Raw genomic sequence first — 17,909 nt, 5'->3', positions numbered from 1 at the left:
ACGAGCGATGGTGTTTTTGTTCATGATGCCGGCCAAAGAAGATTGAACCTCGCAGCATCACGACAGCTTTTTTCCTGCAGGTTCAATCTTCTTTGGCTTTAATTTTCCTTTCTTCATCTCGGGATGCTGCGAAAGACATCTCTGGAAAGAAATTGACCTGTCAGCAGGGGCCAGAGGGAGCATCTATCGCATCGCAGGAACCGAACTGACCTCGAGTTTCACCGCTGTCAGCTTTCTCCTTCCCTAGATCCTGCTCGTCCATCTGCATGAAAAGAATGATAGCATCGGCCTGTCCTATGGGCAGCTGCACCTATTGATTCTTTTAAAGACTCGACTAGGAGCTTTATGTATTACTCCACTCACTCAAAGGATTAGAATCGTGAGTGAGGAAAAAAAAAAGAGCAAGGGAGGCAATGGTTTGGGTCCGGGTGGGATCGAATGGAGCGAGAACACACCTAATCCAAAATCCGAGATCTCAAACCCGATTTGACCCTAAAACTATTACCGAGTGCATAATGAATTCAGGCACTGGCCGCAGCGGGGACCCGAGACCCATCAGGGACCTCAAACCCACGCCCCTTCTCCTTTTCCCATCTAACCATCGCCATCCCACTCATCGAGTCCAACCCGAAGGCCGCCGCCGAGCTTCAGTTCCTACGATGTTAGGGTACGACGTCAGTGGATCTGCCCCTCCTGCTGCATCAATCCTGAGTCAAACGCACGTCAGAGTGCGACATCGGGGGTGATGGAGCTCAGCGCCATCCAGAGCCAGGCGCGGCGGAGCTCGACACCTCAGGCCATCGACACGGTGCCAGTCCCAGGCAAGGGGGTGGAGATGGGAGGGGCAAGGCATTAGACAGGAGGAGGGAGCTGGAGCGGGTTGCGGGCATCGGCGACCGGTGGCGCACCGGCTTTGGTGACAGCGCCAACGATGGAGGGCAAGGCTTTGGGGGGAAGCTGGGAAGGAGTAAGTCATAAGTGATGAGGGAGAGATCGAGAGATGGAGGGACAGCTGGTGGCGTGTGAAATGGGTCATGTGACGTGTTGCCCGTTAATGGACCTTGTGATTTCGAGGCTGGGCACCCACGGGTGCAAAAGACAATCTGAACTTGATCCTGACTCAGGTTGGGGCCTTGACTGAACTGGCCCACTGCCACCCTCATAAAGGAGAAAGTTAGGTGCTCTATTAAGCCACATGCACTTGACTCTCTTCTTGAACGCTTGTTTACCTAATCAATGTGGCAATATTGTCATAGATCGATGAGGTTATTGCCCTGCTTCTTCACAGAAAGAAAAAAGGTTGATGTAACAGAATTTCATCTGACATAAAAAAAAGCAAAATCGCTCTCAAAGCGCTAGATTTAAAAGGGTTTGCTCCCATGTCATTATCTTTTGCATGATTTGATTCATAACCTACGGCATGATCACTCCACCATTGGATTTTATAACCTACGGCATGATCACTTCCCAACTATTGCAGAAATCTCCTTCACTACAGGCTCCAAAATCCCTTTCACTGTCGGTTTTGAAGCCGACAGTGGGCAACAGGCAATGATAGTCGAGAACTATCACTGCCGGCTCGGTGAACCAGCAGTAATTCGTTGGTAGTGTTTTCCTAGGGATCACTGCCAGCTGAAGCCTTCGACCGACAGTAATTCGCTGGAATCACTATCGGCTAAAGATTTCAGCTGGTAGTGTTTTCCCTCTCCTCCCTCCTCGGTCCTTCCTCTCTGTACTCTCTCTCTCCCCTCGATCTCTCTGTCTCTCTCTCAATACATGCATACAATACATATATTTATTGTAAATCAATAATAAAAACATCTTCATTAATACATAGTAATGAACATATATTACAAGTCAGGTATCGACGAACACACATATATACATAATAGTTCTTACAAGTTAACCTTAAAAAGTTGGTCGAGTTAAGCCAGTCCAGTATCTCTCTACCTCTCCCGCAATGAGGATCGCGTCTCCGCACTGACGATTGATGGCGTGTGTACGTCCGAGGACACCGAGGGGCCGATGGTGGTGGAGTGGAGGACCCAACCACGCCTGATCAATCGCAGTGTCGCCTATGCTCTAGACTCGCCGGCGTGTCAAAGACAGCGAAGTCTGACGCCACCACGATGAACAACATACCATACCATAGCAGTCCTAAATTTCAGAGAATATGCAAAAATAATATACTACAAACCACACTAACACCAAAGACCATGCATATAGATTCATGAGCTAGAAATTCTAATTCTAAAACAACCTTGAAAAAACTGCACCATATCCACAATCTAATCAAACAAAGTGTCAGCATAGGTAAAACCATTTGCTATTGAAGAACATGAAACTAACAAATCGTGTGTATGTTCCACACATAGAAAAACAAGAAACAATACAGACAGCCAGGAGTCTTTATTAAAAACACATTCTTTTAAGTTGTCTATATCCATACATGTCAAACTCTCTTTAGACTAAATCAACCAATATATTGCATTAGTGATATACATGTGTAATTACATTGCAATATTAATTTACACTATCATATAATTGATTCTATTAAACGCATGAACTCTCTTTACAACTAAATAAACCAATCTCTCTATCCAGCTGGCAATATCCACACATTATTTCTCTCTTCGAATATGTCAATGATGTTTCGATGCTATACCATTTCATAGCACAACAACAAACTTGAAAATAAGAAAGATGATTCAGTTACCATAACAATCACCACTGGAACCCCCTCTCCTCTCCTCCTTTAATCCAACATTCCAATCTAATGTGGTCCTCATGATCGACCAGTTACCCCAACAATCACCACTGGACCCCCTCGGAGCTCAAATCAGTCAAATGCAGCACACAATTAAAGCTCAAAACGACCGATACCTGCAAGACAGCAAGGGTCCAGGTGGTGGGGTGCGCAGGCTGGGTGTCGAGGAGGATGGGAATAGCGCTGGAGAGGAGGATTGTGATGGCGTCGGGGAGGAGGACAGGGACAGCGGGCATGGGCTTGTCGGTGTGGGCTCGTGGTCCTCCGGCGGTATGGGCTCCTCAGCGTTAGGAAGCATTTTGGCGAAGGGTACAGGGAAGGAGAAAAAAATTTTAAGTGTCAAAGGGCGTAGAATGAGTTTACACCTATCGTCCATTTCCCCTGTAGCCTCCCCTCATGGCGAGATACATGCACACCAATCGATTTGAGATTCATGTAGTCGACGCAGAAATCAATGACCTCCTCGGTTCCCCAGCCCTCAGCCATGCAACATTCCAGCTGATTTTGGTTATGAACATATTTCTTCAGAACTCCTATGAACCTAAAGGTATATCTGATGCAGAAACACGGGGCCAAGAATCCATATCTCTTTCACAATGTGAACAATGAGATACACCATGATACAAAAAATGATGGAGGGAACAATGTCTTAAGCTGGAATAAAGTCTCGACCACATCTTCCTGCAGCTTATCTAGTTTCGTCGGATCGATGGCCTTCTGTGACATCGAATTGAAGAACAAACACAACTTTATGATTGAGTTTCGGACCTTCGGTGGCAGAATACCTCTAATTACAATTGAAAACATCTATATCATCATCACATGACAATCATGAGATTTCATGCCAGTTAATTTCAAATCTTTCATGTTTACTAGTCTTTTTATATTGGCGGAGTAATTGGATGGAACTTTAATTCCATGCAAGCACTTGCACATTGCAATTTTCTCCGCCTTGCTCAGGCTGTAGCTAGCGGGACCAAGATATTTTTTTGTCAGGTATGTCTAGTAACGTACCAATCAAGATATCACACACGTTCTTCTCAATGCGCATGACATCGATTGCTTGTCGAACCATCAAACCTGGCTAATAAGCTAAGTCATAAAAAACAGATTTCTTTTTGAATATAGGAGCTCTAAGATTAGATTTCGGAACCGGTATATACCCGTGTCCCTTTCCAAGGATAACCCTAAGTCCCTTTACCATCTCATATACCTGTCTCCTAGTATGATGCTTAGAAGGTGATGGAGTCTCAACTTTCCCATCAAAAGCTCTCATGTTATTCTGGTACGGGTGATCCTTGCAAAGAAATTTACGATGATCTAGGTACACTATTTTTCAGCTATTCTTCAACCATAAGCTCTCTGTTTCATCCAAACAATGCACGTATGCACAGTAGCCTTTGACAGTCTGGCCCGATAGGTTAACAAGGGCTGGCTAATCCTGGATCGTTACGAATAACATTACGCGTAGGGTGAAATTCTTTCATTTGTATGCATCACATACCTGCACACCATCGTTTCATAGTATTACAAGATCTTCCATTAATGGTTTCAGTATACATCAATATTGTTACTAGGTTGTCTCGGTCCTGGTATCAGCACCAGCATCATAATATACTTTCGCTTCACGCACAACCAAGAAGAAAGATTGTAGATATATAGTCACATGCCATGTGCTATGACTAGTGCTCATGTTGCCGAATTGATTCATTCCATCCGTACTCAACCCAAATCTTATATTCCTCATATCTTTTGCAAATGGCTCCTTGTATTTTTTTTATTAATGTTTCTTCATTGCGTAGAATCAGCAGGGTGTCTCAGCATTCCATCATCCTTGTGCTCCTTGGTGTGCCACTGCATTAGTTCGATATGCCTTTTATTCACAAATAAATACTCCAAACGAGGGACTATAGGAAAATATCACATCACCTTGATGCGAGGCCTTTTATTTTTTCCTTCACCATCGATATCATCATGGTCACGCTTCTAGCGTGATGCACCACAGATGAGACATGCTTCCAAGTCTGCATGCTCTCCGCGATACAATATGTAATGGTTTGGACATGCATGTATTTTTTGCACTTTCAACCCTAATGGGCACATAATCTGCTTGGCTTGGTACGCGTTTTCTGGCAGCATATTTTCCTTTGGAAGTAATTTTTGCAAGAACAGTAACAACTTTGTGAAGCTTGTATCAGACCACCCATTATTTGCCTTCAATTGTAGCAGTGAAAGCATGGTACGCAACTTTGTGTGCTCATTCTCATAGCCATAGAACAACGGTGTTTTAGAGTCCTCTACCATACGCTGGAACTTTTGAAACTCTCTTTTATTGGTGAAGTTCCCCTCCCCATCGCGCAACATATGCTCCAGATCATCAGCGTCGGCGTCAGAATTGGAGTCGACCAACATCTCCTCTAGATCATCATCGACCAACGTATCTCCGGCATGTGCCATATCATTGTATTCATCATCCAGCATATCGGTGCACAAGTATTCATCTTCTCTGCCAATTTATTGCTCTTCCTGTACGATCTCAGCTTCACCGTACTCAATCCAACAAGTATAGCCAGGCATAAAGCCCCTTGGCATCAAGTGGAAATGTATCTGCTAGGTGGTTGAAAACTACTTCTTGTTCTTGCAACCGACGTGTATTGAGATTGTGTATTTGACTTGTGCACCACGGCTTGTACCTGGAAACAATCCACACTGTTATTGTACTCTACGCTCACACGGCTCATATCGTACATCCATATTCTGTCCATCTACAATTATATCATTATTGTAAATCCAAATTCATAACATCTAGAAGATTTTGTGATCACCAATAAATAAATTACCTCATCATCTCCTACCGGCAATTGGCCTAGGTTGGAGGAGCCGTATTTTGCATGGTTTCGCGTCCACTTCCGATGAGTATTTGTTAGTATCATCCCTAGAAATTTTCTTTATTATTCAACCCTTTATCTATGACTCATTAAGGAAACATGTATATATTGAAGCTTGCTAATTAAATAAAATATCAAAAATAAAATTGGATCTTGCTACATACCTAAATATCATGGCGAAATTTTCTAATTTATTATAATATCAAAATAAGGGATAAGATCAACTTTAGTTTTTAAGGTAACATTTTGAGTTAAAATGCTAAATATAGGATTTAACTTGGGGATTTCAACTTATTTGGGCTCAAGAGGCTCTTAGAAGCTTGCTTGCTGTTTGGGAAAAATTCAGGGTTCACTTGCCAAAAAAATGAAGAAAATGCAAATGAGCAAATGGAGAGAAAATAAGAGATTTTGTTTGGATAGCTAGAAAGAGTTCATCTAGACCTTCTTCTTGACCAAAAATGAGCTTGAGTGGTTGGGGAATCAAAGAGGGAGAAGGAATGAAGTGGGTGCTACCATGTGAGAGTTTGTGAGAGGGAGATAAAGTTTGATCAAAATATCGATTAGCTCGAGCTTGGAGAAGGTGGGGAAGGGGGCATCACTACCGGTTCATTTAACCACCCAACAGTGATGTTATGCTATCACTGCAGGTTGGTAGATTAAGCCGACAGTGATAAGGGAGTAGAGCATCACTGCTGGTTCAATCTATTGATTAGCTATGATGACACTTATCATTGCTGGTTTATAAGCCATCATGATTGATTCTTTCCGTGTGGCTTACGAACCGGTAGTGATGAGCCAATATATAAACCTGGTTTTGTAGTAGTGCATGATTCATACCTCTGTTAGCCCCTCGTGCCCTCCTCCGGGCTTGGGATCGAGGTCAAAACAGTGAGGTGCAATGTCATCCTTCGAGCTCCTCCTCTGGCCAGGTCTCATTCGACAGTTCTGCCTTGCCAAGTCTTCGGTCGAGGTAGTGAGGTTCGATTCTAGTGCTACTAGAACAATTGGCCGATCAAAAATGCTCTCTCAGAGATCATGCTTGTACATAAAAAAAATGCAGTATATGTGGTAGTATTGTACCTATAGAAACTACTTCAAGATGTCCCTATGCGGATTCTCAAAACCAAAGTCCAAACCTTGTACAACTTTGACGATGAACCTCAACCATTAGATAGCAGTAATAGCAAATGTCTTGGATCTTATCCATTATCAATGTTGTCGAATATCTAACTATAAGATATATGAGTATAAGAAGTATATTATACATAATACATAGATAGGGTACACCATATACCTGACGGACCCCTCTGGATATTGTGGATCCGAATATGTGGAGTCTAGTATACCCGGAGATCACGAAAGCCTATACTAGGAAGGTCTTGATTGGGTTAACCGACTTGAGCACGACTGATATCTAAGCTGAATTCTACTACCTTGCCTTGACCGACAAGATGAAGAACTCCCTATTGACTACGGATGGGACTAAAATGGCATCATGACCCCTTTATAAGGCAGAGACCCTAACTTCCAAGAACAACTCATAACAAATTCACGCCTACATAACTCACTGCAAGCACCAAGACCTTAGTTTTGGGGATACTCTGCGACTTCAACTCTAGATTAGTTTAGATCTGATCTACTCCATTGTAATAGGTTTAGCCACCTTACTTGTACTCGAAACAATCTATATACATCATCATCCACATATGACGAAGGGTATTACTCTGCTTCGGGGCTCGAACCTGTATACATCGCGCGTTTTGTTTCCTGCTCGTTCCCTGATCTCGAAGGTACCTCAGTTCAATTACAGACATATTGTCAGGAACTAATATTCGATAGTTTGCGCGCCAGGTAGGGGTCTTCATCTGTTTTTCAAAATTGATCATGTCTCAAGTGCGCATTCATGTTGGATTCTCCAACACCGGCTTCTACGACCGCTTTGAGTCGGCGTCAATCATCTTTGCATCACCTCCTGCCAGTTCAGAGATCACCTTCTTAACAATGACATATCGCTGGGACGATCAAGGTGAATTAATCCATACCGGTATCATCGAGTCCAGCCTATTGGACACATACTATGAGGTGGGACACCTCAAGTGGGATCCCAAAGAGCCTAATGTTCTTCAGTTCATGGACACTGACAATGAAGGTGGGAGTCAGGATAGTGGTGACGACGGCTCCATTGACAAACAGAATAACCAAACAGATCGATTAGTGTTTATGGCCAGAGCTGATAGCACACCCATCGAGCAAAACTTGGAGGATCCGGACACAGTGATGAATGATGGTGAAAAAAATCCCCGAGGACCAAGCAGCAGCAGCTAGGGCTCTGCAAGCCCTCGATACTACCCATCGTTGACAGGCAAAGAAAAATTAGGGGAACCCTGATATTCGACGTCGACTTGTCTTGGGAACTCCTGCTATTTAGGTGGTGCACCCACCCACAATGATTCCAAGATCGAGGAACGAACCCCCTCAACATATCGAACGCGGAGCAACATCGTCTCGATAATAGCCAAGTCTGGGTAGCGGTGTTTTCAGTACCCCGAAAGCTAACGTCCAAGGTGCTCATATGATTCCTTCCCCCGAGTTGGATCCAATGAATCCCCTAACCTTGATGGTCAATCAGCTCAAGGCTCTGCTTGATGCGGCTCAGATCCAGGCAGCTCAAGTGAATAACCACAATGCCTCTAGGCACCCCAGTCAGTAAGATGCTGGTTCGAGGAGTCACGGACGTGAATATCCCCAACTTGAGGGATCCCAAACAGGAAGCTCTGGTGGTCGAGCTCGAGCATAGTCCTGCGGGCTAGACTATAACTGCCTCATCCATAGACACAGGAACTAGGAAGACCTAAAGAACCACATCCCTCATGATAGTCATGATCGATGGAGAGTGATAGACAACCGCCATAAGGAACACCGTGATCACGACTGTTGTTATAACAATTGCAGACCTCCAGGATGAGATGGTCAACGTGACTTCCCCGTTCAAAGGAACAGGCGTAACAGTCTTCCTCCATCTCCTCCTAAAGAATTCGATGGAGGTTGTGAAGCCTTTGCACCCAAGCTCGATACAATGGCCTGAGAAGTTCAAGGCAGGTCTGATCCAAAAGTACGACGGGAAGCCTAACCCCAATGAGTGGTTACAGATCTACACCATTGTTATTCGAGTGGCCAATGGTGACAACACGGTAATAGCAAATTACCTACTAACTGACCTCAATGGACCTGTAAGGTCCTGGTTGTTGAACTTACCGCCCAACTCGATCCGATGGTGGGCCGAGCTGAAGGCTCAGTTTATCGCCAACTTTCAGAGAAAGTTCGAGCGCCTAGGAACGGAAGACGATGTCCATCAACTGAACCAAGGTAAGGATGAGTCTCTTCGGGGCTTCATTTGCAGATTCAGGATAGGCGCAAAACAATCCTAAATATCTCTGACAGCTCGCATATGAAACTCTGAACAAACATAGGCAATATCCTCATCGAAAGAGGTATAGGATCAAATATGTGCCACCTTCCTCGAATTCACTAGGTTTAATAGTCTAGAGACAAATTTCACGACTGATGGCGATGAAGCCGATGAAGTTATCCAACTCTTCTGCAAAGAGATGGAGAAAAGTTAACCTTCTACGTGCTTCGCGAAGTCATTGTCGGAGACAAGGTGGAGGAACCAATTATATATGGTCGTCGCACCACTGCAGCCACCATGATGAACACACCATACATACATTGGAGGGAAAATAAATCATACTAATAGATCTACGAGGAGGATGGGACCCACTCCTCATGGTTGGTGAGGTCATCGGGATTGGAGGAGTGGGCCAAGGGTGGCCACGGCAACGAGCAAACCCTAGGTCAAGGTGGCGCGGGTGTGCCCTAGGCACTCACATCTTGGTCGAATGTTCCATAATTCTAACATTAACTACTTTTTGCTGGTACTCCCCCCTATTTATAAAAACCCTATTTATTTTTATAAGACGATTTAAACTCTGAAAATTTTGACCAACAACTAGTTAAACGATATGTGAACTTTGTGATGCAAAAAGATACCTTTGGATCTGTACTTGAAAGTTTGTTTGTGTGATTATAATTTTATTATTTTGAACATTATAGTATAAGAGAATAACTATGAAAGTTCGGTTTAGAAGACCATAGCTAATCAAACCGTGCCTTATCTAAACTATAAAGCTGCGAATGCGTTTGGTGTCGAGCACCCCATTCAACCCTCCAGATCCAATCTAACAGCTCCCCTCCCTCCCACCGTGTTCTGCCCGGTCTGTTTCCTGCCTCCTACTCCCACCTGATTGAAAACCGGATAAAACCCACCCTCCCACCTTGTTAAACCGGACAAAACTGATATCCATATATAGGAAATCGAAACAAAAAACCGGACCCAGCCGGCTCGTTCATTTGCAAGACCGGGCCGCACCCTTCCCCCACGCACATCAGGCCGCTCAATTCCCCCCGCGTCGCTCACATAGATGCCCTGACCGGCGGCGCACGCGATGGTCTCGCCGCTCCTGCCCCTGCCCCCCCCCCCCCCCGCCGCCGCTCACTCCGATCCCCTCGCCGGAGGTCCAACCCATCCTCCTCCCCGACCCTTCTCCTGCCCCCCGGTCCTCCTCACCGTGCTCCTCCCGCCATTCGCGTGGGATCTGGGCCCACGCAGCCTCTCACTCCGATCCCCTCTCCGGCGGCCCAACCCACCCTCCTCCCCGAACCCTCTCCTCGCCTCCGGTACTCCTCACTGTGCTCTTCCTCCCGCCATTCGCGCACGATCTGGGCCCACGCAAGCGAGATATGTGGGGAAATTGCCGCCGCCTTCCAACCGAGGTGGTTCCGTATGGCGCACTTCCTTTTTGGTGGACATGGCTGCCTATGTCTGCCGATGTGATTCCTTATTTTGCATTTCCTGTTTTGTTGATTTTCCTCCGATAACAGTGATTCCGTATTTTGCATTTCCTTTTTAGCTACTTTGCCAGCTGATGACAGTATAAATCTTACCTTTTGGTGTTTCTTTGTTTGTATTTCGAGGACGCCGAGGAGTGCACTTCATCGAGGAGGAGGAAGAGGGACTAGCGATTGTGTGGTAAGTCGACTGCTGTTGTAAGGAGGCCGCAGATAGTATTATACTGAGCAATACATACGTTTGAGGGTGTTATTGTAAGTGGTCTTGTTGCACCTAGCAATTGCTATTTGAGTAATCTTTGATTGTTCTGAACCTTTTGACCTATATACGATACTTCTATGGTTCATGTTGCTTGCTAGCATCATTAGGAAATGATCTAGCAGGCCTCCACTCAGAGAATGTATATAATGAATTTATTTTTGCATGTATCATGTGCATGAAGCCAAAGGGGACAGCTACCATGATAGCTGGGTCTCATTTCCCATTAGTTTGATGTCAAGGTTGTTTCAACCACCATTGCATGATATGATGTTATCCATGATTCTTTTTATCAATAGGTGTTATGCAATGTGCATACCTATAAATTGACCCCTGTACGAGCTATTTTTCTTTTCTGTTTTGGTTTCATCAATGCATAACTCTATGATTCCTTAATGCAATGGTTAAAACAATATATATGGGCGAAATGGACAGTTCTTTATATATAATGTGCATGTGTTACAACTTACAACTATGCATAATAACGTGCATGTGTTAAAACTATGCATAATATATAGATATTTTTTTGTCTTTTTGATAAAAAGAACACTCTTTAGTGCATCATTTTTTCTTATCTTGTATTGGTACTTTTCTATTTTGGTTTCATCAATGCATAACTCTATGATTCCTTAATGCAATGGTTAAAACAATATATATGGGCGAAACGGACAGTTCTTTATATATAATGTGCATGTGTTACAACTATGCATAATAATGTGCATGTGTTAAAACTATGCATAATATATAGATATTTTTTTTATCTTTTTGATAAAAAGAACACTCTTTAGTGCATCATTTTTTCTTATCTTGTATTGGTACATTTCATATCCTTTTTCTTAGTGCAATGAGAAATGTTATTTTACTACATGTATCTGAAGTTCATTACCATGTCATAAAAATATGATACCGACATCAATCTTTGCCAATGCTATATTGGATCAGAATCTACAATTTTGATACCATGTATTCTTGTTTGGACCCTCTAAGCTGTGCAGGTTCTTTACCAAAGACTAATTGTTCAATAGAACATTCTGTTTATAGCTTAATTTCCTAATTAATTATTTTTTATGTTGATTTCTGCAGGATAAACTTCAATATTGGGTGAGTGATTTCTGCCTGGACGTTTAATCCTTGAAGAGGCTTTAAAGAACAAAGGTTTTGATATACATAACTGTAAGGCCATCTGTTATCTATTATATATGAAACCTAGGCTAATTCTAGCACTTGCATATTGACTAAAGATTTTTTCGCTACTGGTGGAATTGGTGGGTGATTGCGATGTTAGCTGCATGGCATGCACTGACCATGACTTGCTGGTAGTGCTGAATGGAACTTGGCTAGCTGTACAGTGATTTTTTGAAACAATAACAGCAGTTTATTCAGTCCTGGAACTTGGCTGGCTGTACAGTCTTTTCATGATTGAATTGCTTAGCTTTATAATTCCTGTTATAAGTCACATATGCACATAAACCAGAGCTGCAATGTCTTTTCACCTCCTATCAAGGACTTCTTTATCTATATTAGCCTACTTGATGTCAGAAATTATACTGTTAAACTGCTACTTCCTAGAGAAAAGTGACATTGTAACAGTGCGATGCACTACCTTTGTTATTAGAATGCCTTTAGTAGGCTGTTGAATAGGATGTAATCTGTTATCTCAATGGGAATGGGGGGGGGGGGGTCTTCTTGTTAGGAAAAAAAGAGTTACTTATCTGAATTATCTCTAAAATATTGTGAAATATGCTGTGCAGAAATCTGGAATAGCTGCATTTGATGTGAAAAAGCTCTATTGTGGATGCTTAGGCATATTGCCCAATTGATGATGATTTCTATAGGGCAATTAGGGAGCAAGACTTTCAAAGTCTTGGGGCCAAATGTTTATCATTGTCTGAGCAAATTTTCTTATAAATATTTGTTGTCCAGTACTTCTCTTTTACATAATGGATGATGCTTTTCCACATAAACCTTTGGCACATTCGTGTAAGATCATGTTTATAATTTTTATGCTGTTATGTTCTTGTTATTTTAATTATGGAATATTAGTATCCATGCTCAAATTGTCGCATTTATTACAACATACAATGTGCTGTATGTTTGCCTTGTTTTGTTCTGTTGTCACCAATTCGTCATGCCTAATGTGAACTTTACAATTTTTCTTTATGGCAGATCACAAGCATTGTAAGTTCTGGTATTCAACCTCTCTATAGTCTTAGTGTGTTGGTAAGTAACTCGAAATTACTTCTCTCCAATTGAGATTCTACATATAGGAATTGATTGCTCAGCGCACTTGAGTTCTATACAGGAACATGATACCCATTTGCATTGTGCAATTTGTTTGCTGCAGATTGATTCTATATTGATACAGTCAGATTAATTCAGATTAGACTAATTGTTCCCGTGCTGTTCATATAGAAAGTTATTGAACCGAGTAGCACTCTTTAGGATGGGAGCTATACTTTGGTAGAATTACATATTGAAATTGGAGCTGCTTTATTGTTTTAATAGCAAAGTTATGGGAAATTACATTTGTTTTATGGGCACTTTCCTCAGCCAAGCTTGCAAACTTAAGAGAGGGGAAATTGTGATTATCAGCCCTCTGTTTTGATAATACTGCATAATATTTTTTTACTAGCTTATGAATGCAATTCCATCTATGTTTTGGACACGTGTAGGTAAAGTTTTCTGGTAACATGTTACTCATGTGCATGACAACCAAGATTAAGTCCATGGCTGTCTGTGCTCGCGTCAGTTTTTTTTTCTGTGGAGATTGGTTTATTAGTTCTAACACTTGAAGTGGCCGGTTAAAATTTAAATCTTTCTCGAGTCTGGACTATCTGTCCACTGTACTATCTATTGTATATGAAAGTTAGGCTAATTCTAGCACTTGCGTGTGGAAAATAAATGAATAATTATTGAAACTTTTAGTTCAAAAGAAAATTTGAAACTATCAGAATGTGAGTACAAACTGAATCCAAGATATGAGATGTTGTACCCTTTCTGGCCCAAATCAACTACCCTATTATTTTTTCCTTCCACCTCGCTATTTTGCTATCTGAATCCCTGACGTTTGCTGTGTTCTTTTGGGGCCTATGCGATTATATGGTCTGTTTTTGTACAAACATATAGCCTTATGGATCTTAACCGAAAGAGAACATATGCAAACTTCTCTCACAAGCCAGTGGTGCCTAGGTGCGTTTATATTCACCTATCAACATGTAGCTAAAATAAATTATAAACCAAATAAGGCTAACATGTAATTTTATACAGATTCAAATTATTCGATGACATTGAATATTTGGACTTGGAGAGATTATGGAGTGTCGTTGTTAGGGTAGATGTCAAGTTCCCGATCCTCTCTCGTCATCGTGATAGCCAACACTTCATTCTCATGGATATCAATGTAAGTCACTTGTCTAATGGATAGAGATAACAATCGTCTTATAAGAAATATTATCGCAACCTAACTTTCCTGTTATTAAATTTTAAGGGATCCAAAATAGAAGCAATTGCAGTGAAAAACAACGTTGACAGATTCAACACTTTACTCGCACAAGGGTGCGTTTATACCCTGCATGAAGTGAGATTCGATCCTAACTGGGAGGAGGCAGTGGAGTTTCGGAATATTGGGCACCGGTACGAGTGTATCTTGAACAACCGCACTAGGGTTGAGCCGTATACCTTGCATATTCAATTTCCGCTCTATCCGAAGCACCTCATGCCAATCCATGAAGTGTACCGACGTCCAAACAAGACGTTTGTAGGTAAGAATTAAGTGTGAAATATTTCCTTTTATCTATTATATTGAGAGAAGCAGGAGCGTTCATTTAATAAACTGATACAATTAATAAATCATACAGATGTAGCCGGAGTTGTTGTGCACTGGTGTGAACTTGAGCACGTTGGTCACAGAAAAACCTATAGAGAGGTCATACTAATGGACACAAGGTATACTTTTGTTGATATGAATCGAAAATTTGTTAACTCAAGCTTTATATAGTAGAGATAATAATTTCATGCATAACATCATATGTTTATTATTGTTAAATTGTAGGTTCAACCTGATAGTTGTTGGAATTTGGTGTGAGCTTTTAGAGCGGTATGCGGTAAGCTTGCAATCTGCGGGAAATAATAAACACGTTATCATTGGGACCATGCTGAAATTGAATAAGAGACACAGTAAGTGATTCCTCACCTTATAGTTTAGATAAGATAAAGAATATTGATATAGTTTCTACTTATATAACTACATAGTAACTAAGAAAGTTCACTTTATGATAGGATGTTTGGAGACTTCAGATCACACGATATTTGCATTCAATCCAAATCATCTTGAAAGTCGTGAACTGCAGGGTGAGTAGTTCTATAGCCATCTAAAATTTTTTGTACATGAACATAATTACTGAATTAGAAATTATCAACTTACCCTATAGTATAGTTAATTTAAACGTCTCTGTTCGGATTGTGCAGCCTTCCAGCGGTCGTTAATCAGGGGCAATAGGGACCTCAGATTCGTGAACAGATTTATTGAAAAAAGGTGGGCGTACCTGGCAACAGTGGTGTGACCTACATTGGAGACTTATGGCTACAAGTTAATCTCGAAGGATAGTTTTGTAACAGATAATAATAGATAGTGTTAATGATTGTAGTTTACAATCGGACATGATAAAAATTTTGTATTTGTTTCCTTGGATGTTTGCTTCATCGTGATTTCTATATTATTCTTGATAGAGGAGCTTAGATATATGGTCTTTTTTGCTTTATCTTAGAATCCGTGTTCTATTCGACAATGCAAAATGGGCCTATGCAGGTGGATTCTCAGAAGAAAAGCAGGTACAATTGAGTCATGTTCCTAAAAAATGCAACTAAGTCAGTAATACTGTAGTTCCAAGTAAGTCAGAAATGGAAACATCGAGTACCAATTGGCCATTTCCATTCTTCAATGGGGCAATCTATTTATAGGTGGATTTAACTCCTGTTGCCTGCATATGAGAATCTTTTGTAGTAGCAGTGTGAAAGCATGATGAAGCACATCATTTTCGGATTCTAAAAGGAAATTATTTGTGTACTGTACATATGGACTAAAGCAGGCCTTACATATCGCAGAAAATTCGAAGGGGAAAACCGCTTGATGGTAAACAGAACAAGTATTGCAGCTTGGTCCAACATTTATCAAGCTTGGACAGTTATCCTCAACAAGATCTGATTTGTTTCCAAGGGAATTCGTTGATGAGCTTGCAAAATTGCAGGTACTTTGCATTTCCATCTTGCCATATAGGTGTATGTTTCTGTTAGTTTTCTATTTTCGAGAGTTTTTTTTAAACTTGGGTTCCTGTTCTTTTTTTATCCTGACAAGATTTGTTTGTACATTGTTCTGTATTCCTCTTGGTGATTTTGCTCTAACACTCTGACAAAATTACCATAAATCAAAATGATGAATGACAAGACACAAATTTGTACTGGATTAACTAAAAACCAAAGCAGTTCATAAGAGCCATGTACAAGTACGCATGACGTATCCCCCTTTTTTGGCTTCTATGCAGGATAGAGTACCTGCATTTTCTCCTGAGAAGGAAATGGGTTGTCCAATTGAAGTTGTGTTCAAAGAATTTGAAGATTGTCCGATAGCTGCTGCCAGTTTTGGTCAGGTGTTTAATCCTAAACTTTATCAGCATCTACATTTTTCACACCCAATACCATTTTATATGGAGTATATCATGATCATAATGTGCAATCCTTTTCTCCAACATTTCTCTTTATTTTGATAAATCCTGTAATAATTAGCTTTATTGTAGCTTTGCCCCTCTGCAGCATTTAAAGGGAAATTAGAATGTATATTTTTTTCTATTCATTTAAATCTACACAAAACTATATGTTTGTGACATATTTTCACATCTGTATATTTCGATTGCTTTGTGTATCATTAGTGCTAATTTTTACTTGATGCCTTTGTGTTCTACTGCAAAAAAACTGATGATATTACACCATTGGCCTTAGTTGCCTTTGTTTTCAAACAAAGGTCAATGTCCTTGATGTTCTTTATGCTGCAATAAAAAATCCAAAAAGTCAATGTCCGGCAGTTTGAAATTTGTATTATCTTGTAATTAGGTGCACCTAATAACTAAATGGTTTGTTCTATTTGTCATCATTAGTTGCACCTGCATGGTACTATTTGTCCAGTGTCTTCTTCCTTCATTGTGCTGATGTGCTGTAGGGCATTGTTTGCTTGCCAGTGCCAGTATTAGATTAGATCTACATAGACATGAGTCTCTTATCTGCCCGTTCATATATTTATGCATGTTATTTAGTTTAGTGAGAAAATTAATGCAGTTGGTTGCAACATTTAGACAATTCTACCAGAATATCGTGTCAGTTTTGGAGTAAACAAACATAGGTCCATTGTCTGCTTCATTCCATTATACATTCATGCCGTTCAGTTGGGTACTTCTAGACCTAGAAGCCTAACATTTGGTGTACCTCTAGACCTAGGCATTTAAGGCAAGGGGATGGTTTGAATCAGCCAGAATTTTGACTTTGAAATTTCACTTGGATTACAGCTCTGTCTGGATGGATGTGGTATAGAGAGAGAGAGATTAGCAAAGACCATGGAACCGGTCCAAGATTCTAATTGTTCGGGTGCACCGTGTCCATCCGCTACGTCTGATAGTAACCCTTGAGTCAAACTGCCAAGTGACGGATCAGATTAACGATTAACAACATTTAAAAGATCGCTTGGCTGTTTTCTTTAGTTATTTATTCAGTTTGGCATTAGCGGTAGCATCATTATATTGTGTGATGAGAAATATTTGCTTTATAATAACTTAATAAATTTTAAAATTTTCTGAATCTGACGGTCAGATATCCTTTTCTCGCAGATGTCGTCTTCGAAGCAAATTGATTGTACCACGACGTTTAATGACATGACTATCATTGGTATTACAAGTGATGTTGAAAAATAGCTCTCTTAAGTGGTTGCTTTTTCGATATAATTTGTGAAGTTCATATGTAAACTACTGACCAAATATATTGTTGGGTTTTTATTAGAAGGATCCGACATTAACGGTGTGGGTGGGTCTTCATCGTCCAGTGC

General features: G+C 41.2%; 1 protein-coding gene and 2 long non-coding RNA genes across 3 annotated transcripts; all 3 read left to right on the top strand.

The window, feature by feature from the left end:
• The first annotated feature begins 10,492 nt into the window (after positions 1-10,492).
• On the top strand, positions 10,493-13,054 carry LOC133911072 (uncharacterized). Its single transcript, XR_009908585.1, has 3 exons — positions 10,493-10,744; positions 11,906-11,923; positions 12,989-13,054. It is a non-coding gene; the product is annotated as an uncharacterized LOC133911072 (long non-coding RNA).
• A 1,156-nt stretch (positions 13,055-14,210) lies between these two features.
• Positions 14,211-15,646, top strand: LOC133910582 (uncharacterized). The gene is made up of 6 exons (XM_062352928.1): positions 14,211-14,222; positions 14,310-14,583; positions 14,680-14,767; positions 14,874-14,998; positions 15,101-15,172; positions 15,290-15,646. Exons 1-6 carry the CDS (start codon positions 14,211-14,213, stop codon positions 15,382-15,384), a joined length of 666 nt encoding a protein of 221 aa, XP_062208912.1. The 3' UTR covers positions 15,385-15,646.
• A 296-nt stretch (positions 15,647-15,942) lies between these two features.
• On the top strand, positions 15,943-17,752 carry LOC133911071 (uncharacterized). Its single transcript, XR_009908584.1, has 3 exons — positions 15,943-16,068; positions 16,363-16,467; positions 17,695-17,752. It is a non-coding gene; the product is annotated as an uncharacterized LOC133911071 (long non-coding RNA).
• Positions 17,753-17,909: the final 157 nt, after the last annotated feature.

The sequence above is a fragment of the Phragmites australis genome, chromosome 3, assembly GCF_958298935.1.
Source record: "Phragmites australis chromosome 3, lpPhrAust1.1, whole genome shotgun sequence".
Taxonomy (NCBI): Eukaryota; Viridiplantae; Streptophyta; class Magnoliopsida; order Poales; family Poaceae; genus Phragmites; species Phragmites australis.
Note: the sequence above shows the minus strand (reverse complement) of the source record. Positions and strands in the feature narration are given on the sequence as shown.